We start from the raw sequence: 23,181 nt of genomic DNA on the forward strand, positions 1-23,181 counted from the left end.
TCAATCCCATTTTCTTCAGGTTTAGGCCTTTATTTATATAGGACAGCTGAAGACATAGAAGGGGGAGAGAGAGGGGGAATGACATGCAGCAAAGGGCCACGTCTGCTGCGTTGAGGTATGAACCTCTATATATGGGCGCCTGCTCTACCAGGTGAGCTACCCAGGCGCCCCGGTGAGTCAGTCTTTACGGGGTTATCGGCAGAGAACATATAAGAATCAGCCAAATTCATCACACATGCACTGTGTTTAATGGACATTGAGGCGGAGCAAAAGGTTTTAGAGTAGGAAGCAGTAGGGGGAGAATTTTATATGTGTGTGTATATATGTATGTATATACTGTTCACACCATATATTATTGAACATAAATATTTTACACGTGACAAAAGTGCTGATGTAGTTGTATGTATAATAATCTCATAACTAATATCCAATTTTCTCCGTTATTATTATCGCTGCCACAATTATTACATTCCACCCTACTAAGGTTCACCAAACATGTACCTACACCATGCCGGTCATCCAAACATCAATACATCCATACACCATCCATACGCACATTTACCTTATATATGACTTGCACATTTGTACATTCAATCGTCAATCACACCAACATTTAACATAACTGATGTATATATTGTCTGTGACTGTCTGTAATTATGTTTGTCTATGTATGTGTATTGTTTAATCTACAGTATATGTCAACTGTCTTCACACACACAGATAAGAAGAAGCTTGAAAACTCGAGCAGACGGGGGCGTAACACCTACACACAGACTCAATTTCAAGACTTTGTATGCATAGCTGTCTCACCACAGAAGTACTCGGAGTTCATAGACTCCAGGGTGTTGAGGAAGGAGTAGGTTAGGAAGGCCTTGTGGTAGGTGTTCATCTCCTGGCATTCTGGGTCCACATCAGGACAGCTGGGCAGGTATGAGCCAAAGGTGGCTAATGAGATGAACTTCATCAGCTCTACGTTGGGGATGTACCCAAAGCTGCAATCGTAGGAGTATGCACCGCCAACCTGGAAATGGACAAACACAATTCAAAGAAGAGCAGTCAGAGACTTCGGTATAATGTCTCCTCCGTTCTGGATCAAGATTGGGGAATCATTTTAGTTACAGAATCCCTCCTGCGTAATAGTTCTCTGAGTTGGAGCTATTAAGTACATCAACATGCACACAAATACTCTGGTTTATCATATTCCCGATACAACGTTTTCATGGCTAGCTCAGAGCAACCTGGACATTTATATCCCTGTATACATGACTCTTAGCCTGGCTCCGCCCTCCTACTACCGCTCAATTTTCATTTTCCTTCAGTACACCGTCTGGGTTTGTGGTATAGTCGCGGGTTTTCTCCGGCCAAATCTTTACCGGTCCAATCAGCGAACAGAGGGAGTGGCTGAGAACGATGACGTTGAGGTCGTGCGCTAGTTTGAGTTGTAGTTCCGCGGCTGCGGAGAAAGATGCGAGCGAAGCCATTCGGTCCGTTGTGGCTACGCTACCGAATATCCAGAAGTTAAAGCCCGAGCGAGAACAATCTTTGCTGAGTTTTGTTGGTGGCCGTGATGTTGTGGCCCTCCTCCCCACGGGGTTTCGGGAAAAGTTGGATTTTCCAGCTCTCTCCGTTAGTGGTGAAGGAGTTAGCTAAGGCGAATGCTAGCGATGCTAAGCCGACGTCACGCCAAAACGTTAGCGATTGGTTATGGCGGATCCAGAGTGGCTCTGGGCAGATCCAATAGTTTGAAACTTCAACAGAGTACCCGCCTTCAGGGAAGTTAACACTTGCCAGACTCTCTGTACAAAAGAAATGTACCAGAGTCTGGTAGGACCAGGCTGCATGACTCTAACATTCTCCCTTAAAATCACACACAAATACAAATACAGCACACACCGTTAGGATCAGCACACAAACCACTGACAACGTGTCTCGTGAATATTTTTGGCAACAAAGTCAGAGCTGCAAGCATGGAGATGTTATCGTCTTTACCTGCACAAAGGAGCAGGCGATGGTTCCACTCCTGAGCTGGTTCAGCAGCGTTTCACACACAGCCACATCAGGAACACTGGTCACTCCGTCTGTGATTATAATGATACCTGCAACACACACAAGTTAAATGACTAATTCTGATCATTTTGATGCTTTTCTATAACAGATGCGATGGCAGCCATATTTGTTGTAAACAAATTCAACCCAAGCGCTCTTTGGTGACGTGGTTTGATTACGTTACTGTTGATCATCTGTCCATCATCGTATAAAGCCCGCCCTGACAATTTGATTGGTCCAAACAGCTCTGGTTCGAGCCTAGTTGCTCCACAACGGATCGAGTCCAGACCGAACTTCCCGACCTCAAATGTTGTGGGCGGGGCAAAATTCGGCTGGCATCCAGGCTAGTCAAGACTAGCCAACAAATAAAGAAACAAAAGTAACCAAAGATGCGGTAACTGCCCGTTGAAATGCCTGGTTGTTAGAGGTGTTTGGAGAGGGTGTTGGTCTTCTTCAAAGAGGTTCTAGGAAACAATTCTGCTACTCAGCAACTGACAAACCCTTGATTGAGAAACTAAATGACAAAGTTGGGTGCTTAAGACAAACCTACCTGCACTGGAGTTTGGGGGCAGCAATTGGAGGGCAAGGATGCCCTGACGAACCATGCTGACCAGACCCATATCAGCTGACACCATCGAAATGCCTTGCTTCCTGTGGGGCTGCTCATCCAGGATGTTGCTATTGGGACTTGAGCTTTGGACTGGCTCCACACACTGGAAGGAAGCAATAAACACATTAAGGGCTGGGCGAAAAGTGACTTCCCGACTGGGAAAATGGACACTGCGTTAACTTTGTGAGATAGGGCATGCCTTGGCGGATGGGCCGGCACTCTCCGAGTGCCCTTCTAGTTTTCTATGTAAATCGCATTGCCCAGGATACACAATAGTTGTTAGTAGATAACTAGATAGATATTACTACTGGTAACAGGAAAGGATTCATATGAAGGTGTTTGCATTGCTTTTGATGAAGGTGATATGCTTTGTTTTAATGAGATCTGTTGTTTCATTAACCACATCTTTTAAAAAAAAATATATATACAATTCATATACTGTTCATGAGCACTTGCCTGTTCATGCTGCTGATGTAAGACTTCTGCGATGTTGCTCTCCACTGCTCTGAGCTGCTGGTAGATGTGATGCCGGAACTCATCGAGGTCTGTTCTATCAAGCAGACAGCCCTGTACCAAAACCTGCAGGGGGAATCAAGGCTGTCAGAGGACTGCAACATCTGCAGCAGCTTTATGCATCACATGGAAACCAGTTAGGGCTCTACGCTTACATTTATTTTTAGGTGCACAGGATGCAGGGACAAGCTGATTTCACTTAAGACTTTCAAAATGTCCTTTGGACCCAACAATGGCCAGGGACTCACAGTGCTTCATTAATGCAGTGATTCCAGAACTGGGGGGCGCACCCCATAAGGGGGGGCCCGGAGTTAGTATAATGCATGTTTCTGCTGGACTGCTAGCAAAGCATGGGCAATGCAAATATCTACAAAAGGGGGGCCATACAGAAAAAGATTGGGGACCACTGCATTAACGCATTCCTTTTCAAACAGCACAGAGGATGCTAATGTTTGCATTCACATCCCTTGAATCACACTGCTTTTCACAGTCACTCACTCATTCCAAGGCTCCTGAATCTTCTTAGGACATTAGGGTACATAAATGTGTTCCTAAACACCAGCATGGAACAGGATGACACGTAAACTACTGTAATGACCTGATGGGAGGCGAGGCCAATAATTGACGAATACGCCAAGATGGTGATGAAAATCTTGGGCTTGAAAAGTTGATCAGTTCCGGGGACTTTGAATGGTTGTGCCAGACCAGTCAGACACCTCGACAAGGCATGAAACACCTCATCAAAGATCATCTCTCCTGTGCTGTCGTCCTGCAGAACAGAAAAAAAAGACACACCTTGAATACAGAACTCAATTTTGCGCTCAGTAACTTCTGAAGTATTATACCAGAGTTGTGTCAGACAGAGGGCATTAATTCTGATATACACCACGGCTGTAAAACTGTAGCATTAACAGAGTATCCCACACTGCTTTAATGTAACACTCATGGTTAGCAGGATGCAAATGATAAGACAGAGGCAATGATAGACTAGTCTTGCTTTGCCAGACCTTCCTCCACAGCACTGCGGAGGAAGGTCTGGCTAGTCCACACAGCATTCTGGGATGGGAGAAAAACGTGCTCTGGTTTATTGGCATTTCTTTAAACCAAATCACAATCGTCTTGGGCGGACGGAGCAACGGTGTCTCTGCAAAATAGCCTCAGGAAGGAACTTGTTTTGGTGGAACATGTGTACGTTCAAAAGTTGTTTTAGTCGTGCAACAGAAAACTCAGATTGGACAGATAGTCTAGCTAGCTGTCTGGATTTACCCTGCAGAGATCTGAGGAGCAGTTAACCAGAACGCCAACACAAAGAAAGAGAAAGGTAAGGGACAGCCGCACGAAAAGAAGGACATACAGTAGAATTTCCGGCGGCAACGGAGCAATCCTGGAAGTGGAAGGTCGTGGATATAGACTAATGATAGACTGACACACATTTCAAAAGGTCCCATATAATGCTTATTTCCAGGTTCATACTTGTATTTTGGGTTTCTAATAGAACATGTTTGCATGCTTTAATGTTCAAAAAACGCTTTCTTATACTGCCTGTCTAATGTACCTGTATTCACCCTCTGTCTGAAACGCTTTTTTTAGTGCCTGTCCCTCCCCCCGAAAAAGCTCAGTCTGATTGGTCAGTGTTTCTGTGTCTTCTACATCTGCAGTCTTGTAGTCTCTGCACCATCATTGCAGCTCATGGATGTATAATAAGAACTGGTGCTGGAGGCGGAGCATGAAGCCATCATGGAGCCAAAAATGACCCGGATGATCAGTGCTGCCCACAGAGCAGGCCACTAGAGCTGAGGCCGAGCCGGGTACTTTCTGTTTAGCGCTCCGCTGACTTAAATAGGGATTCAGTTACTGTATTTAATTGTGCGGCTCCTTTAGACTTTCCAAATGTTATCGGATCGAATGGATTTATATAGCACCTTGGCCTGGTTTATAGCAAATAAATAAAAAGACTTTAGGCTTAGGCCAGTGTAAACATTTTCAAACAGTTTTGATATTAAGCCACTTGCCGAGCCATTATACCAAATTTGACCACTCAGTGTCGCAATTGACTCAAACTGACCCATAATGAGAGTGTAGGGACTCAAATTAAAAGCTTCAAATTAAAAAAATCGGTGCAGTTTTAGTTTTCTTTGAGACTAAAAACGCCCTAAAAATAGGCTACTTTTTAATTTGCCAGAACGTGTCATAATGACAAATGCCGGTTGAGCCGGTTTGCATAAAATCAAACCAGTTTAAGCTCGAAACACCGGACCGGCAAAACCGGAAATATACCCAACTCTAATGCTGGAGCTTCTTGCTACTTGTCTGCCGACATAGACAGCGATGCTGATGTCTGCATGGGCTTCAACTGGAACATGGACCGTGACCAGACTTCTCAGTTAGGGTGTGGCATTCGACTACGACTAACATAACACTGAAGAGGTTGCTGTGAGGACCGACTTGCCTCTTTGAGACTAACGCAGTGACACAGGTTACTGTGTTACACCTGCACTCGGGAGTGATCTGAATTGGTCAATGTGCTTCATTAGACCTAGGTGCAGGACCCTAATCTAGCCTTTGGTCAACAGGCATGTCTAAAGCCCCCTTCAGACATGCACTCCTTAACCTTAATTTCCAGGCGGTTTTACAAGTTGGTGTAACTATGAAACACAGTGGGAAAAAAACCTCCCTGTTTTTTTAATTTTAAATTTTTCATTTATGCCGACTGCAACCAGCAACAGGAAAAGACATTTACATATACAAATGTGAGAGAAGCAAATGTCTTGTCTTTCAAGGCTTGTGTGTGCTGTCTTATGTTCTCAAACAAGAGCAGAATTTGCTCTCTAATAATGTTAAATAATGAAAGTGATGTGGAAATGTATCAGTGGATTCATTGTGAGAGGGGAGTTTCACACTCGTGCTCAGGATGGTCCAATCCATCAGCCCTGCCTGAGAGAAAACAGAAAACACTCTTCTTCCTTCTAATCATATTATTTTTAACTCACCACTGTGCTCTCTTTTCAGAAAAGAGCGCGATAGGGAGGGATGGAAAAACGCAGAGAGAAGTGAAAGTGAAACTTTCTTTTAGTACTTGTGTTATGTGATTCTTTATAATTCTGTGGTTTAACAGTAAATCACGTGGAACTACATCTGATGGGTGCTGACAACCAGAGATCCATTTGTGTCTCCAGTCTCACATAAATGGGTCAAACATAATGCACATTCAGTAGTAGGGCTGGGCAGATAACACTTGTGTCATTTCACGATATCCAAAATCTAAGACGATATCCAGTCTCATATCACGATATCGATATAATATCGATATATTGCCCAGCCCTAGGTAGACATAAATGCCAGCACAAATACAAATGATCTGTGAGATGTGATGGGTGGAAGTGTTCCTGAACATATCGTAATTTGTATTTGTGCAACTACAGTAAAAGTGATTTCATTTTTTTTTTTTACTTACCACACCCATTTAGTTATTATATACACATTAATGATGATTATTTATCAGAAATCTCATTGTGTAAATCATTTTTGTAAGCAGCAATTGTCAACCCTACAATATCGCCGCAATATCGATATTGAGGTATTTGGTCAAACATATCGTGATATTTCATTTTGTCCATATTCAGTAGACCCAGGTAATATTCGTCTGCAGTACGAAAGAAGTGGAAGTGTCTTGTATTTGCAACAAGAGTTGGAATACCAAGTTGGTTAACAAGAAATGTCATATGAATGAGTTCATATTGTTGATCTTGTACGCGGTTTAAAAAAAATACTACTTCTGTCCCCAATGTCATCTGGCTGGCCCTATATATTCAATGCTGAGGAGTTTCAGGGTAGCAACCCTGTCTTAGGCTGCGTCTCATTTCTATGTCTTACCCCTTCCCCTTAGTTTTGCGTGTTCACGTGAGACTAAGGGCTATCCCAGTTCTCATTTTGATCGAGGGGTAGAGCTAAGGGGAAGGGGTACATACCCCTTAGTTCTAAGCAAAGTCACTTTGCAGAGCAGTGTCAGCAGCTCTTTGACCTAAATGCTCCTCCTGTGTTCAGCTATGCATGGCTTGACTCGGTTTCTCCATCTGTTTTACTTCCCGCCAAGGCAGCAGCGGAAACTGGGAGATGGCTAAATAGATTGTCGCAAAGTTAGCTTGCCAATTACACCTGACGCTGGTTAGATACAATGAGCCGAACAAGTTGTCAGTCCTCTGGCGAGAGCGCTGTGCTTTCCTACACTGCGACAAGAGTGTGTTAACAAAACTTTAAGTTGATGCATTTTACTAATTTAGTGGCGGTTGGTTTAATTTTGGCATAGGACAACCAGAAGAAAAAGCCAGTTGTGAGTTGGCAGAGCACCACCTACTGTTCCGGAGGTAGAGTAACTCCGCCATTCTTCCCATTCTCCCCCGCTCATGTATACGGGGAGAACTGGCATAACCTGGTTATTCACTTAATAACCTTACATGTGCATGTAAACGCACTCTGTGACTCATCGCCTCACTGCAAAGTCGACACTTAAGTCTTCCGAACATTGGACGAGCTGAGATACTGTCCCGATTATGGAACTAGAAAAACATTTCAGAAAATCACCAAGGCATTACATCTCATCCTGTTGGGGCCATGAATGTCGCCCCAAAGTTTGATTTTGGCAATCCATCCAATTGTTGTCAAGACACTTCAGTCTGGATCAAATGCGTAGAGCGACAGGATAAACTGCAAGTAGCTAGCCAGTGCCGTGTGCAATCTGACCTGCACACTAATATATACAAACTACAACTGTACAATTATAACTCAAGCACGGGATGGCAATTACTGAAAACTGAATATAAAGTGGTGGCTGTGCAGGATTCTTTGTGAAGAAACTTGGGTTTTTACAGATCTGTCGATTAAATCAACCAATCAATTAGTAGAGGTCCCAAGGTCTAGGTGCAAACTGTGGGGTGATCGCCCTTTTGCAAGTTGCTGCACCGAGACTTTGGAACAGGTTACCCCCTCACAGTCGCACTATTACAGACGTAGCTTTTTAGATCCAAACTCAAATTCATTTAGAATAGCTTTTAGTACGTAGTAGCGGTGTGACATTTTCCTTCTTCTTCTGTAATCTTTTCTGATTTTACTGTATTCTACGTTTTATTCTTTTTATTGTAGCCTACTGAATGTTACATGAAAGGAGAGAGAGAGGGGGGGAACGACATGCAGCAAAGGGCCACAGGTCGGAGTCGAACCCGCGGCCGCTGCATCGAGGAGTAAACCTCTATATATGTGCGCCAGCTCTACCAACTGAGCTATCCTGGCCACATGTTGTCTTATTCTTGCGCTTGATGTAAAGTACTTTGGATACCTGCTGGTTGCTGTAAAGCGCTATATATATATATATATATATATATATATACACACACACACACACACACACACACATATATATATATATATATATATATATATATATATATATATATATATATATATATATATATATATATATACATAAAAATGTTGGTAGAGTGATTGAAAATGAAGCTCATAGTGGGCGGCTAGCGGTGGCTAAGGCCATTGCTATCTTGGCAGTGCCTGATGTCGGCTATTCCAAAAATGGGCAAAAGAGAGCATGGATGGAGCTGAGGCGGGCTGAGTGAATCCTACAGTCTATACTCGCCTTCTGTGACGGCAGCCACGTGTCACTCAAAGCGGAACGCCCTTAAAGTGCTCATATTATGCTCATTTTCAGGTTCATAATTGTATTTAGAGGTTATATCAGAATAGGTTTACATGGTTTAATTTTCAAAAAACACCATATTTTTGTTGCACTGCACATTGCTGCAGCTCCTCTTTTCACCCTGTGTTGAGCTCTCTGTTTTAGCTACAGAGTGAGGCATCTCGCTTCTGTTCCATCTTTGTTGGGAGTTGCACATGCTCAGTACCTAGGTAAGGACTACTAGCCAGTCAGAAGCAGAGTATGAGGGCGTGCCACGCTAGCAGCTAGGCGAGCATTACAACGTGTGTTACAAAGTGACGCACGTTCGTCACGGAAGTAAAGGCTGGACTACAATAGAGCTGTTTGGAGCAGTTTGTGAACAGTGTTTTCTGTTGGAGATGGTAAGTCCCTTTGGGGTGGACTTTGGGCTTTTTCACTTTGTAAACCTATAACGTGCACAAAAAAGATATATAACACAATAAAGGGAAAAAGCCAGCACTTTAATGCAGAACATTAAGCCTTTCACCTCCATTTTTAAATATATTAGTTCAACCCATGTCATGAAGGGTGAACTTAGCTATATTTTTTTTAACCACGCTATAAACATGTTTTATTCTGCTGAAAAGTTGGGTAGGGGGATTGACTCTCTTTTGGAGCCAGCCTGAAGTGGCCACTTGATGAACAGCAGTTTTTTTGGAACTTCTGCATTGGCTTCGTTTTGCAGTACCGGAGGTTGCCGCTTGGTTGAAATCTTGGTTACATTGGTAAGCTGCACATAGGGCTGGGTATCGCTCCTACTATGTGAGCCGTCTCTGTGTAACGTAGAGGTGTTCCTGCGTGTCTCTGCAGCGTGTAACGTTAGCCAGCCAATCGCAAACATACATCTTGGTAGAAGCATGCTGCGTGCTCGTTGGCTCACTGACGCTGATGACATTTACTCCTTAGGGATTGAAATTGGGTATTGAATGATGAGGCATTTTTCTACACTTTAGAGGTAGCTGCCTATGAAGTATTGAATTCGGTAGCCAGCCCTACAAGCACAATAAAGATAGATGTAGCTGTACCCGTGGGCAATGCAGCAGAGGACATGTACTTGGAGTGAGCCAACTAAGCTTTTATGGTGGATGTTCTGTAGATATTATAGATGCAAAGAATATACATATACATTGTTCCACCATTGTGTTTACAGAACAAATAATAAAAAATAAAAAAATAAATTGATCAAGATATTAGTTGGTCCTGGGAGAAAAAGACTCCAGCCACTTTTCCATCTCATCTGTAGGATTGGGCATCGAGAACCGATTCCTACTTGGAAACGTTTAAAAAAAAATGACGATTCCAGTAGAATCGTTTCTTTATGGAATAGTTTGGAATCGTTAAAACAGTGTTTCCTTTAGGATTTTTTTTTTTAGCAGTGGGGGCAGGTCCGCACCCCCGCCCCCGCCCATGAAACGGAACTGACACTTCGCTGCAACACAAACTAATATATTTATTCACCTCTATTCACACACACAATGAGGCATATTTTCTGTTGTGACTGAACTGTATTTTTTGAGTTACTATATAGGCCAATTTTGATCTTGACATATAGGCTAAGCATTCTGTAGCAAATAACAATAAACCCACTATTAATTACATTATCTTAATGCAGTGAAACTACTTCAGCATGTAAATAATGCACCTGAAATACAAACGTGGGCGAGGGCGTTCAGCAATCGCTATCGAATCAACAGCCACGTGCAATTTAGCTCGCAGGTGAAGGATGTACACACACACACACACACACACACACACACACACACACACACACACACACACACACACACACACACACAATCTCAACTGGCTAGTTATCCTCGTGTGTCCGCGCTATTCTCCGACACGCACTCTAACAATGCAGCCCTATTTCTGATACCGTGGGGGGGCAGAAATGTTGCCGTGGGGGGCCGCCACGGTCAAATCAACATAGAGGAAACACTGTTTAAAGTGTTTGGTTTCAAATCCGTTCATCGCTTCACTATTTAACACGCGCAAGTTTTGGTTTCCGAAGCGGCCGGGCACTTGTTGTGTTGCAGCCTTGGAGCACAGTAAGCAGCGCTCTAGTGTGGCTTTAGTTTACATTGAAAAAAGCCCTGTGAAACTGCAAACCACCATTGAATCAAAATAAAACTTTCCTCTTAGTTGTGAAAAATAGGCATGTGACCCGTTTCAACTCCACGCCTCAAAGAATCGGAATCGAAAGGAAGAATCGCAATTGGAATCAGAATTGTTAAAATCCAAACGACGCCCAACCCTACTCATCTGTGTCAACGGAATTCATTCAGGAAACAAGTGACCAACCATTAAACTGTGTTTGAGTCTTACCACGATCCCTGTGGAGGGGCTGAGGTCCAGCTCAATGATGAAGCGGTACCTCCGGGCCAGGAAGGTGGCTCGAGTGGACGGCACCAACATGTAGGGGTACATGGTGGGGGAGAAGTCCGCCTGCCATCCTTTAGGTAAGATACTCAGCAAGTCCAATTCATTCTCGGAGTTCAGCTGTAAATGAAGTGACGGTCAAACGTGACATCAGTTACTAATCATTCACAACGTGTATGTGGTTCAGGAATTTCTCAAACTATTAAATAGGTTATCTTTTGTGTGTGACTGCATTTCGGAGCATTTTTATTTTATTATTTTTTGGGGCATTTCAGCCTTTAATGGAAAGGACAGCCAGATATGAAAAGGGAGAGAGAGGGGGAAGACATGCAGGAAAATCTTCCAGGTCGGACTCAAACTCTGGACCTTCTGCGTCGATGCATACACCTCTATATATGTGCGCCTGCTCTACCAACTGAGCTAACTCGGCCACATTTCGGAACTTTCTTTGTTAACCTTAATATAATCTCTTTATCTGTGTCTCAGAAAAAATATTAAAGAAACCAGGGCTGGGCGATATGGAGAAAATCAGATATCGCGATATTCTTGTCCTAATACCTCGATGTCGATATTGTGGCGATATTATGGGGTTGACAATTGCTGCTTTAACAAAATAGCTTCACAATGAGATTTTAGATAAATAATCCTCAGTAGATGTAGATATAATGACTAAGTGGGTAAAGATAAAAATAATAGAAGAGCTAGAAAGAGATGGAAAAGTGGCTAATATCAGTGTTGACTTTTGTCATGTCTCTCATGTTCCGATACCACTCTTTCCCAGCATAAACTGATGTATGCCACTTTTGTCAAAGTGTCATTAATGCCAGTTCTTAGTGGTATGCCACTTTGTGTGCTATTAGCTAGGGCTGCACGATATGAGGAAAATACGCAACCCCTGATGACGTTGTTCAATACTGCGATAATGATATTACTTGCGATAAATAAAACAGATATTAAAGTGTGCTCAGTTCTGCTGATTTCAGTATTCTGCTAAAACACAACAAATAGCTTGTTGAATGTGAAAACATATGAAAGGAAATCATTTCCAACATTATTTTATTGAACCAATTGAACATAAAAAAGGAAAAGAATGACAGTCACATTTAAAAGTGGAGTTTTCTGCTGATATTTTCTTTCAGCTAAAAAAGAATCTCTGAGTGTCTTTCGCGAAATGTCGCAGCCTTTTGCGATGCGTTTATTGCGCAGGTTGATATTGCGATGACGATTAAAAAAAAAACCCTGATATATTGTGCAGCCCTACCATTTGCTATTAGTGTTTTACTGGCATTACGCACAAAATGTGCATGTCCCTCCTGTAAAGGTATGTGCCAGTGGCATATGCCATCATGCACCACTGAAGGACAACGTTTTTCATTTACTGTGTAAAATCGGTACCTTATGTCAGGGGATGTCACGTTTTTAAGCCAAGGACCCCTTAACTGAAAGAGAGACGGAGCAGGGACCCCCTTCTACATATACTGTATAAAATGAAGTTGCATATTAAACTGGGCCTACAATAACGTGTAGGGTAGCCTAAAGCCTTTATACACACCTTTTTAGTGCACAGAATACCAAGCTATTAAAATAATAATTATCGGCATGATTTTATAAATTATTATTTAATGATAAACATACAAACATGGAGCACAGTGAATCCTTAGGATGAACTGCATCTGTGGATCTTAGTGACTACCTTACCTATAGGCCATTATATTATATTAGCTAATAATATGTTAAACTTTCAATTTTTTTCACTTCAAAGAAATCTCAATCATTCCCAATCTTGCAGAGACGGAGAGCGTAGGTATATGTAAGGAGATAACATGGACACAGGCTAATTATTGCTAACTAAAATGCTAGTTAACATTAGTAATTAAACTTAAACAGCTAATGCCTGAGACTGCCTGCGTGCTTCTCCTGTACTATACGGTAATTCCTCTACTATGCGACAGAAAGTCACGTGGTTATGACACAATCGTTAGCCTATTTTTACAAAAACGTCTGCTACGGAGCCATAACGTGAGGTACAAGGTAATGGAGCCTTTTATACATTGTCTCCGTTTCTTTAGAAATAAACGATGGACTAATAGAGTCTATACACTCTTCAGATGTAAAGTTATTCGCTGTCAAAGTGGCGCGAAAAAGAATGGCAGTCAATGTAATGCTAACGGGAGGTGATGGCTTGGTAGCATCAAAATGGCACCATAGGAGCTTCGCGGTCTGGGGAGAGGCTTACCCCCTTGGTTTGGCCTCCGGGACAGGAAAAGGAAGCGAGGCGCTGCGGGATTAACTCACCAGTTCAGGCTTTGAAGCTGGCCAGATGACTTGGTTAAGTTTACCAAGGAACCACGCCAGACGCACATTCCTAGAGATCCGATACTCCTCCTTCATCAGCAGGTAGATCTGGTCAGCCTCCTCCACCTTCAGATGACAGACACATAGTTAGGGCTGAACCATTCATCGTTTTCAAATCCAAATCGAGATTTGAAAGAATGCGATTAGCTAATCGCGAAGACCGCGATTCATGGAATGTGCAATTTTTTGTTGAACGTTTGGTGTAACATTTGGTTTAACATTTGTTATTCCTCTTTTTAATATATATATTTTATTTAAAAAAAAAAAAAAAAAATCATAAGTTAAATGCTGTAATGTTACATACCACAGATTGTTTACAGAAATGTCCTATTTTCAGTGGATTTTTTTTATAACTTTATTTAACTTGATGGTAGAAGGTGCAATATGTAGATGCTGCTGTTGAACGGAGGCGTATCAGAAATTTCCAGTTTACAGGAAAGTACTGATATTTTTTATTGGAATTGCTTATTCTTATTATGACTATAGCTTTTGGGGTAAATGTTCTGTATTTGACTGTTCAATGTTCCATGCTTATTAAAAGAAAAACACTTTATATCTATGTTCTCATCCTTGCATAAGAATATAGAGCAGTTTTGATGGTGTCTCCTATTATAATGCTCCGTGACATGTATCCGTTACACAGTGAATATTGGTAAAAGTAGCTAAACTTTAAATAGCAAATCGAATCGTAATCGCATTAGATTGTTTTCCCCCAAATCCTTCAGCCCTAGGGCATGTTCACAGTTCTCTGCAGTGCAGTATTTTTTCCTCACTGATCTGAATTGGCAGGCACTTGATTTAGCCACTTCTTTTTAACACCAAATTCAATATAAAAATCTGGCAATTTAATGTCCATCACGTTCCCTTGCTTGCAAAGTTAATCAGCGGCAACATTATTATTTTAAGACCTTTAATGAAAATATACCTACGCCAATCCACCAACTAGCATCTTCTTCACTCAAATTTCTAGTTTTATTAATCGTCCTATTGTTATCGAACATTAACCCCGCAAGGTCCCATGTGTACGCTGGCATGACGTATGTAAAGTTACCATTTAAAGTTAAGATTTTACCTCAATGCGATGCATTTTAAAGGGTTACTTGTACGCCGAGTTGAACAAAAGGTCTAACTAATTTGCAAAACCTCACATATAATGTAATAATAAAAATACATGTTAACCTTTGAACAGAGCAGCTAATTTTGGTGCTGCATTTAAGGAACTGCGTGCATGGTGTAGCTACATCAACCAATTGACTATGTTTCATCTGCATTGATCTAGCTAATCACTGTGCTGACGGCCCAGAAACACAGAAACATCTCTAAACTTAAATAGCTCGTGTCGTGTAACTTGCAGCTTGGCTGTTATTGCTAGCAGCCGAGCTAACATACAGCTAACACAAGTTTCTATTCGTCCAGAAATGTTAGCAAAGCTGTATTGGCTAATGACTATTCTTAGTCATGCTTGACTTCAAACAGTAGCTACTTTGTCGAGTTGTAACTGTTCGGACAAACAAACAAATGTAAAATGTGCGCTTATTTTCCCCAACAAATGCAACCCCTGTGCTGTGCTTCTTACAGCAGTAATGTTACCTCATTGTCCTGTCTCTCTGCCATGCCTTGTATAGCATAGGGACTGCGGGGACGTTAGCGAGCCTCCGCTGACCAATATTCACGTTGGTTTGGGAAAAAAGAATTTGTCCCAATACTTGTTTATCATTTGTCTTGTCAAGTGTTGTTCGTAGAAGTGTTGGCTAGTACAGGGTGACAGCGCATTCATCTTCCGGTCAAAATTTTCAAAATAAGACGTGTTAGACCTACATGGAATCCATAGACCGTAAATATGAATTATTCATATTTACAGTCTATGATGGAAACATGCATAATTCAAAGAATTGTCTTCAGGTAATGCACCCCAAAATGTAATAATAATAATAATAATAATAATAATAATAATACAGCACAACACTATGTGATAGGCCTAGATGTAAGAAATGACAACAGTCATTTAATTACAAATAACCACAAATATAATCCAAAATGATAATATGCCTTTTTCACAGCAGGTATTTGACATGTCGCCATAGAAAAAGAACAGGTGTGTGATTAATAAAATGAACAAAGGCTGAATTCCATTTAGCTGCTTCAGTTTCAGGGTCCAAGGGTGCGCTATATCTTTTTTGCAGGGTGGTAGGGGAAGAATCCGCCATACTCTCCCTCTGAATGGCTAGTAGCCTACTCGTTGCCTGCTCTGGTTGGGTTGGTTAGGTTTAGGCAAGAGGAGTGGGATTGGTTATGGTTAGGGTTAGGGCCTTGACGCACTAACCCGACGGCCGACCTTCGGCAGAAAAGGCAGTCGGGCTGACTGCCTCCCTGAGTTGGCCAAAAAAAGTGCCTCGGAACACACCGAAGCGATGCCAACTGCCGACAGCAGCTGACTGGACAAACGCGTCACGTGGGTCTGGTTTCTCCGGAAATTCAAAGACAGACTGTCATGGCGGCTTGTTCAGAATCCGATCTCATATTGTACTAAAATAGTTCACCGAAACGTGTTTCTGAAAACATTTTAAGAGAGAAATAGACCATACAGTTGCTGAATCTGTTTTCATTTCAGATCGACAAAGGTCAGTTTCAAAGATTTTCGTCAGATTTTGAGAGGCGTTAGTCACGGTAGTCACACTAATCCCGCTCGGCATTTCCGGGTTAGCACCCTACTAATCAGATTGGTCATTTGAGTCCAACTGCTGCCGGTGCCCGCTTTCCGACCGAGCACGTCAGGTCGGCCAAAATGAAGGCCAACGGCCCCTCCGACAGACAACGGCACGGAACACACCGAACAGACTCGAGTCACCGGCCTCGCCAGCCTGTCCAACGGCTCTGGTTAGTGTGTCAGGGCCTTAAGAATGTCAGGGCGAGCCAATCAGGGATGAATTCCCTAATGAATATTCATGAGTCTTCCCCTACCACCCTGTAAAAAAAAAATCAAGTCCAGGGTATTATGCATGCTGGCTACACTGCCATGCTTACTGCATGCTTAATAAAAGCACTGTTAATGTTATTAGTAACACCTGTACTTTTCTGACTATGACAAGTAAAGTATCTGCTGGGGAAAAGGCCTATAGATATGAAATATTTCATTCATAAAATGTGAGTAACCTTGACTTTCTGTGGAATAGTAATGCATGGAGAGGGCTATCATAGATATACATGTAAAACAGTGAATTATTTCATATGGATTTGCATCCTTTTTAGCTACTAAAAGTACACAACTAAGCTACTTACAGAAAGGTGTCATAGTAGTGGTATACAGTGGTGTAGTCTACGTGATACGCAGATATACGCAGTATACCTACTAAGAAAGCTCCAGGATTTCTACATACCCACTTAAAAATGCCCAATGACACGCAACAACATACTTTCCATTATATTTTTGATATATTTTGAGATGGGCTAAATAAAGGTATTTCCCCCGTAAATTGGTTCATAAAAGTGTATCCGAATACAGAAAAATGAAGTCGTTGCACAAAAAATCCCTGGGGGAGGACACCCAGACCCCCCCCCCCCGCCTATGATATGCCCCCCCCTCCTCCGCCAAAGGCAGATTCTGGCCAGTATACAGTACAGTATACCCACTACAATACATTAGACTACACCACTGGTGGTATAGTGGTATTGTTTTTGTCACAGCTGTATAACTGTAAATTTCTGTCATCAAATCATGTTTTTTACACTGTAATCATAGTGTGTAAACCATGTTATTTATTTTTATTTTCACGTTTCGTCTTGAAGATTCCTTTATATCGAAATAGTAGTTAGACCACAGGTTTGGGTTTAGGGGCTTAGACACAATCAAGAAGCTTTTGTTTTGGAAGGGCAATCCTTTAACTTCCGTGGATCTTGTTTTTAAGTGGCATGTGATCCGGACGAGTCACCGCTTCTCTTTTTTCTTTTTTCGTATTTTCTTTATTGTACACATGCTCATGGTTCTATATATATATATATATATTTAGATTTTATAAGGCCAGAGTTTGTTTGAATCATAACTTAATCTATTCTTATATGCATTGCATCAACTATGTGTAAACATAATGAATATATGTTCTAGTAGAAAGTATATAGCCTGTATTACATTGTTAACTTTATTACTTATTTTTCAGGGAGTGGTATTATTTATTATTTGTATTTGTTATAAGTACAAAGCCAGAAGAATGCAGAGTAGGGTTACAAAATAAAGAAATAATATGATGCCAGAAAATAATATTATAACAGAGAGAGAGTATATTCCGAGTGTTTAGCTGCTGTAGTTTTGACTCCGGAGGGTATAAAGTGCTGCCTGACATTTTTAACATTGGGGGGGAAGATCTCATAGGTCGCGTGGTGATGACGTCTTGCTACATGCGACGAAGAGCTGTCTTTTTTTTCTCCACGCTTTAGAAGGTGCAGCCTGCGTGTTTGTTTTTTTAAACTACTTTCCTGCTCTGTTTATCTTAAACCATGGAGAAAAAAGACACAAACCCTGTCGGGAAGAAACGTAAACCCGTGAAGATGAAAGACGGCACCGACCCCGTCAAAAACTTCGAGAAATGGAAGAAAAAATACAACAAGACTAAAGCACAAGTGAAGAGAGAGCGACCGCAGAAGAAGCCCGAGTGGCAGGTCGAACGGGAGTACATCGACAGGCTCGTTAGCAGGTACGGTGACATCAACTCCAATGAGGCTGTTAAGTTCTCAGACTTCCCAATTTCAAAGAAAACCTTGTTAGGTTTGCAGGGGGCTCAGTACAGACAGCCCACGGAGATCCAGAGACAGACTATCGGCTTCGCTTTGCTCGGGAAAGATGTCCTCGGCGCGGCTAAGACCGGCTCCGGGAAGACGTTAGCCTTTCTCATCCCGGTGCTGGAGTGTCTGTATCGCCAGCAGTGGAGCTCCATGGACGGCCTCGGCGCTCTCATCATATCCCCCACCAGAGAGCTCGCCTACCAGACCTTCGAAGTCCTCCGCAAGGTGGGCAAGAACCACGAGTTCTCCGCGGGGCTCATCATCGGCGGGAAGGACCTCAAGAGCGAGTCGGAGAAGATCCACCGCACCAACATTGTCATCTGCACGCCGGGCCGGCTGCTCCAGCACATGGACGAGACGGCCGCCTTCCACGCCTCCGACCTCCACATGCTGGTCCTGGACGAGGCGGACCGCATCCTGGACATGGGGTTCGCCGACACGCTCAACGCCATTGTGGAGAACCTGCCCAAGTCCCGGCAGACGCTGCTGTTCTCCGCCACGCAGACCAAGTCGGTCAAAGACCTGGCCCGGCTCAGCCTCAAAGACCCGGAGTACGTGTGGGTTCACGAGAAGGCTAAGTTCAGCACGCCGGCCACCCTGGAGCAGAGCTACGTGGTGTGTGAGCTCCACCAGAAGGTCAACATGCTGTACTCGTTCATCAGGAGCCACCTGAAAAAGAAGATCATCGTCTTCTTCGCTTGCTGCAAGGAGGTGCAGTACCTGTTCCGGGTCCTGTGCCGCCTCAGACCGGGCATGCCCATCCTGGCTCTGCATGGCAAGCAGCAGCAGATGAAGAGAGTGGAGGTCTACAATGACTTCCTCAGGAAGCAGAACGCTGTGCTCTTTGCCACTGACATAGCCGCCAGAGGCCTGGACTTCCCCGCCGTCAACTGGGTGCTGCAGTTTGACTGTCCGGAGGACGCAGACACCTACATCCACAGGGTGGGTCGGACGGCCCGGTACAAGGAGGGGGGAGAGGCCTTACTGCTGCTGCTTCCCTCAGAGGAGAAGGGCATGGTCGGCCAGCTGCAAGAGAAGAAAGTTCCAATCACTAAGATCCAGGTGAGAGACCTCATCCATCCACAGCATCACAATACACACACACACACACACACAGCGAGCAGAAGAATACACACAGGTGTACAATGTAATGCGATCCAGTACAGTATAAGTCATCTCTGTGGTCATTTACAGTATAGGCTGATGATGTGTTGGATTGCATTGTAGAGTTGCAAAGATTAATCGATTTTAATCGATTAGTTGTCAACTTTTAAATTAATCGCCAACTATTCTGATAATCGATAAGTCGGTTTGAGTTATTTTTTAAGACAAAAGTAAAAAATCTTTGATTCCAGCTTCTTAAATGTGAATATTTTCTTCTCTGCTCTGTGACCTTGGGCTTTTGGGGAAACACGGATCCACATTTTTCACCATTTTCTGACATTTTACAGACCAAACAACTAATCGATTTGACTATGAAAATAAGTGTAATAATAAGCACCAAAAAACATGGACAATGGGGCGCCTGGGTAGCCTTCCTGGTTGAGCATGCGCCAAATGTACGGAGACTCAGTCCTTGCTGCAGTGGCCGCAGGTTTGATTCCGACTCCGGCCCTTTGCTGCCTGTCACCCCCATCTCTCCCCCTTGTATGTCTTCAGCTTTCTTGTAAAATTAAGGCCTTAAATACCCCAAAAATTACCTTTGGTGGTCTGGTTACTTTATTGGTACCCGTAGGTAAACTAGGTTTACAGTCTAAAAGGCAGGACATCCTTAACACTTTGTAGACCACCACATAACATGCAACACACAAAACATTAAAACATATAAAACAGACAGTAAAACCTGGATAAAGAGAATAGAAAACAGTACATGACCAAAGTGCTTGTGCGTTTTGTGCAAGTAATTCTACAGTTTGTTTAACGGAGGGATTGCCGCTGGAGAAAAAAAAAACCTGTTTTTTTTTTTAAATCTTGTAGTTCTGCAACCAGGGACTCCGTCCAGAAGGGAGATACTGGAATTCCCTATTCACAGGGTGTAGCATAGCGATCCGCTGTAGTTGTTCAGCATACAGGGATGTGGGGTGCAGCAGTGGGTAGAGCAGGCACACATATACTTAGAGGTTTATGCCTCGACGCAGAGGTCCAGGGTTCGAATCCGACCTGTGACGATTTCCTGCATGTCTTCCCCTTCTCTCTCCCCTTTCTCACCTAGCTGTCCTATCAAAATAAAGGTGGAAAAGCCCCCCAAAAAATAAACAAGGGAAACTAATGACCGTGACATACTCCCAAAACAAGGTCCCCCCCCCCCAATCAATACATTACTCGATGGTGCGACTAGTCGAAAACTCTCCAGGATGCATTTAATTGCATCACAAACTGTATATTTGAGTGTTACTTACACTAGCCAGACAGTAAACATCTGTATTCATTATTTTTGTGTTGTGATGTATTCCAGGTGAACCCAGACAAACTGCAGAGTGTTCAGCAGAAGCTGCAGGCCTTCCTGGCCCAGGAGAAGGAGCAGAAGGAGAGAGCTCAGCGGTGTTTTGTCTCCTACCTGCGCTCCGTCTACCTGATGAAGAACAAAGAGGTGTTTGACGTCTTCAAACTCCAGATTCAGGAGTACGCGGCCTCTCTGGGCCTCGCCGTGGCTCCAAGGGTGCGCTTCCTCAGCAAAGCCCAGGCACAGAGGGCCGAGAAAGACGGCCAGACAGAGGAGGAGCAGTCTGAAGGGGAGGAAGAGGAGGAGCTGAGGAGCTTCAAGGCCCAGCTGAAGGGAAACGTTCCTCCTGAGGAAAGTCCGAGCTCCGAGTCGGAAGATTTGGGCGGCGATGAGGAAAGTGGTGATGAAGCAGAGGTGGATCAAGCCAGGATCCGTCTCCTGGGTGCAGATGACAACGAGGATGAGGACGATCTCAGAGACTTGGACCTGCTGACAGTCAAAAGAAAGGACGTCTTCAGTCTGACGGCGGGCGAGGAGAGTCCCGAAGAACCCGCCGAGGACGCCACAAAGAAATCGGAAAAGGAGACAAAGTTCACAGAAGCCAAAAAGGCCCTGAAGAGGAACTTCCAAGTCAACACCAAAGTGGCTTTCAGCGAAGAAGGCGAGGCCGTGCAGCTGTGGCCTCCGGTCCAGCGGGCGGCCGACGACGAGGAGGAGGAAGAAGAGGAGGGGGTTTCGGGTATCAACATGGAGAAGGCCCGGAAGAGGCTGCAGCGCGAGGACCAGGAGTTTGACAAGCACGAGTACAGCCGCAAAGTGAAAGCCAAGCACAGGGAGAAGAGGCTGAAGGCGAAGGCGGCCAGGAGGGAGGCCAGCAAGCAACACGGCCGCAAGTCTGACTCGGAGGACTCGGAGGACGAGGTGGTGGCGTACCTGGCCAATCGCAGCGAAGACGAGTTTGACCCCAGCACCCTGCCGGACCCTGACAAACTGCACTCTGAGGAAGAGGAGGATGGGGCGGGGATAACGGCAGCCAAACGGCAGCACAGCAGTGACAGCAGCGACGAGGAAGAGAAGCAGCTCCCAGTGGGGAAGAGGAAGAAAGTGGGGCGACCGAACGATGAGCCCACAGCCCTGGACACCGGTCTCTCCCTGGCCGAAGACGAGGAGTTGGTCTTACATCTGCTGGGAGGGCGCAGTTAGACAAAACGGAGAGGAGTATGAGGATTTACAAACAGTATGAAGTTTTCAGTAAAAGTTCCAACCACCAAGTCAGTAGTTCAATGAGAAAACGCAGAAGTACAGACATTTCTGAGAATTTTTGGGCGCTTCTGCCTTTTATTAGAGAGAGAGAGAGAGAGAGGATGAGAGAGAGGACCTTCTGCGTCGAGGAACAAACCCCTGCACGTGTGCGCCCGCTCCACCAACTGAGCGAACAGCTAATCCTGACTTTGAGACCGCATGGGTCAAGATCCTACAACTCCCATAATGCAACCAATACCATCTTTTCATTAAAACCCCTGAACGTGTGACTTCAAATCTCGTGTCTGTAACATTGAATGTACCTGATGAAATGAGCAACTATCCAAGTTACGTACACGTTAACATCTTCAAGTATTCTATAGCGCGGCTGACCCTTTAATCCGATAACCGAAAACGAGCCACCAACTGTTCCCAAAGTCTGACTCAACTTCTGTTCAATTGGTTTTAAATTCCACACTCGCCCAGTTTGTAACGCAGGCTCTCTGCTATATATTATATATAAACCTTTTGTAAACCCAAGCTGAAATAACCCTGATGACGTCATCGATCGAATGACATCACATGGGTTATTTTCTCATACTTGATTTTTTTTTTTTTTTCTTTCCCCCAAGCGTGTTGTTGAAACTGTTCAAAACCATTACTGCAGCTGTAAGTTTGACTTATGGACACACTTTTTTTTTTTTTTTTTTGTGTTTACCTTGACCTAATTCATTCTAATCCAATTTTGACCCAGCAGCAGCTGATGAAGGTGCCCTGTGGAGTGTTCTTGTAAATAAAACAAAAGTGTTTAAACGGAAGTTAAATACGTGATAGTACCGCATTATCTTCTATTATTTCCATCAAGAAGTAATCCATATGCCAGCATACTGTGTAATGTCATACTCCAATCAGGGTACCACTCATGCTCACGCTCCTACTTTTCCATACACTCTCTCCATGCTTCCACTCAATCCACATATACCATGTATCCACATTCCACTCCTCCACATATACCATTCATTCCCACTCATCCACATATAGCTTTCACATTTTTGACACACAAACCCAAACGCACGCCAGCACACAGTTTGA

At 43.5% G+C, this 23,181-nt stretch overlaps 2 protein-coding genes across 9 annotated transcripts in view; one reads left to right on the forward strand and one right to left on the reverse strand.

Annotated features, from left to right (window-relative positions):
* Positions 1-15,392, reverse strand: part of szt2 (SZT2 subunit of KICSTOR complex) — a 154,158-nt gene extending 138,766 nt beyond the window's left edge. For all 8 annotated transcript variants that reach the window (XM_078259548.1, XM_078259545.1, XM_078259549.1 and 5 more), the window contains exons 1-8: positions 15,219-15,392; positions 13,569-13,694; positions 11,220-11,393; positions 3,768-3,938; positions 3,113-3,235; positions 2,597-2,759; positions 1,990-2,096; positions 811-1,021 (exon numbers count right to left, since the gene is read on the reverse strand). In XM_078259548.1, coding sequence (XP_078115674.1) covers positions 811-1,021; positions 1,990-2,096; positions 2,597-2,759; positions 3,113-3,235; positions 3,768-3,938; positions 11,220-11,393; positions 13,569-13,694; positions 15,219-15,242 — 1,099 coding nt within the window. In that variant the 5' untranslated portion in view covers positions 15,243-15,392. The remainder of the gene's footprint in view (positions 1-810; positions 1,022-1,989; positions 2,097-2,596; positions 2,760-3,112; positions 3,236-3,767; positions 3,939-11,219; positions 11,394-13,568; positions 13,695-15,218) is intronic.
* A 2,615-nt stretch (positions 15,393-18,007) lies between these two features.
* On the forward strand, positions 18,008-22,907 carry ddx10 (DEAD (Asp-Glu-Ala-Asp) box polypeptide 10). The gene is made up of 2 exons (XM_078259554.1): positions 18,008-19,466; positions 20,860-22,907. Exons 1-2 carry the CDS (start codon positions 18,120-18,122, stop codon positions 22,048-22,050), a joined length of 2,538 nt encoding a protein of 845 aa, XP_078115680.1. The 5' UTR covers positions 18,008-18,119; the 3' UTR covers positions 22,051-22,907.
* Positions 22,908-23,181: the final 274 nt, after the last annotated feature.

Source organism: Sander vitreus, chromosome 9, assembly GCF_031162955.1.
Source record: "Sander vitreus isolate 19-12246 chromosome 9, sanVit1, whole genome shotgun sequence".
Lineage (NCBI taxonomy): Eukaryota > Metazoa > Chordata > Actinopteri > Perciformes > Percidae > Sander > Sander vitreus.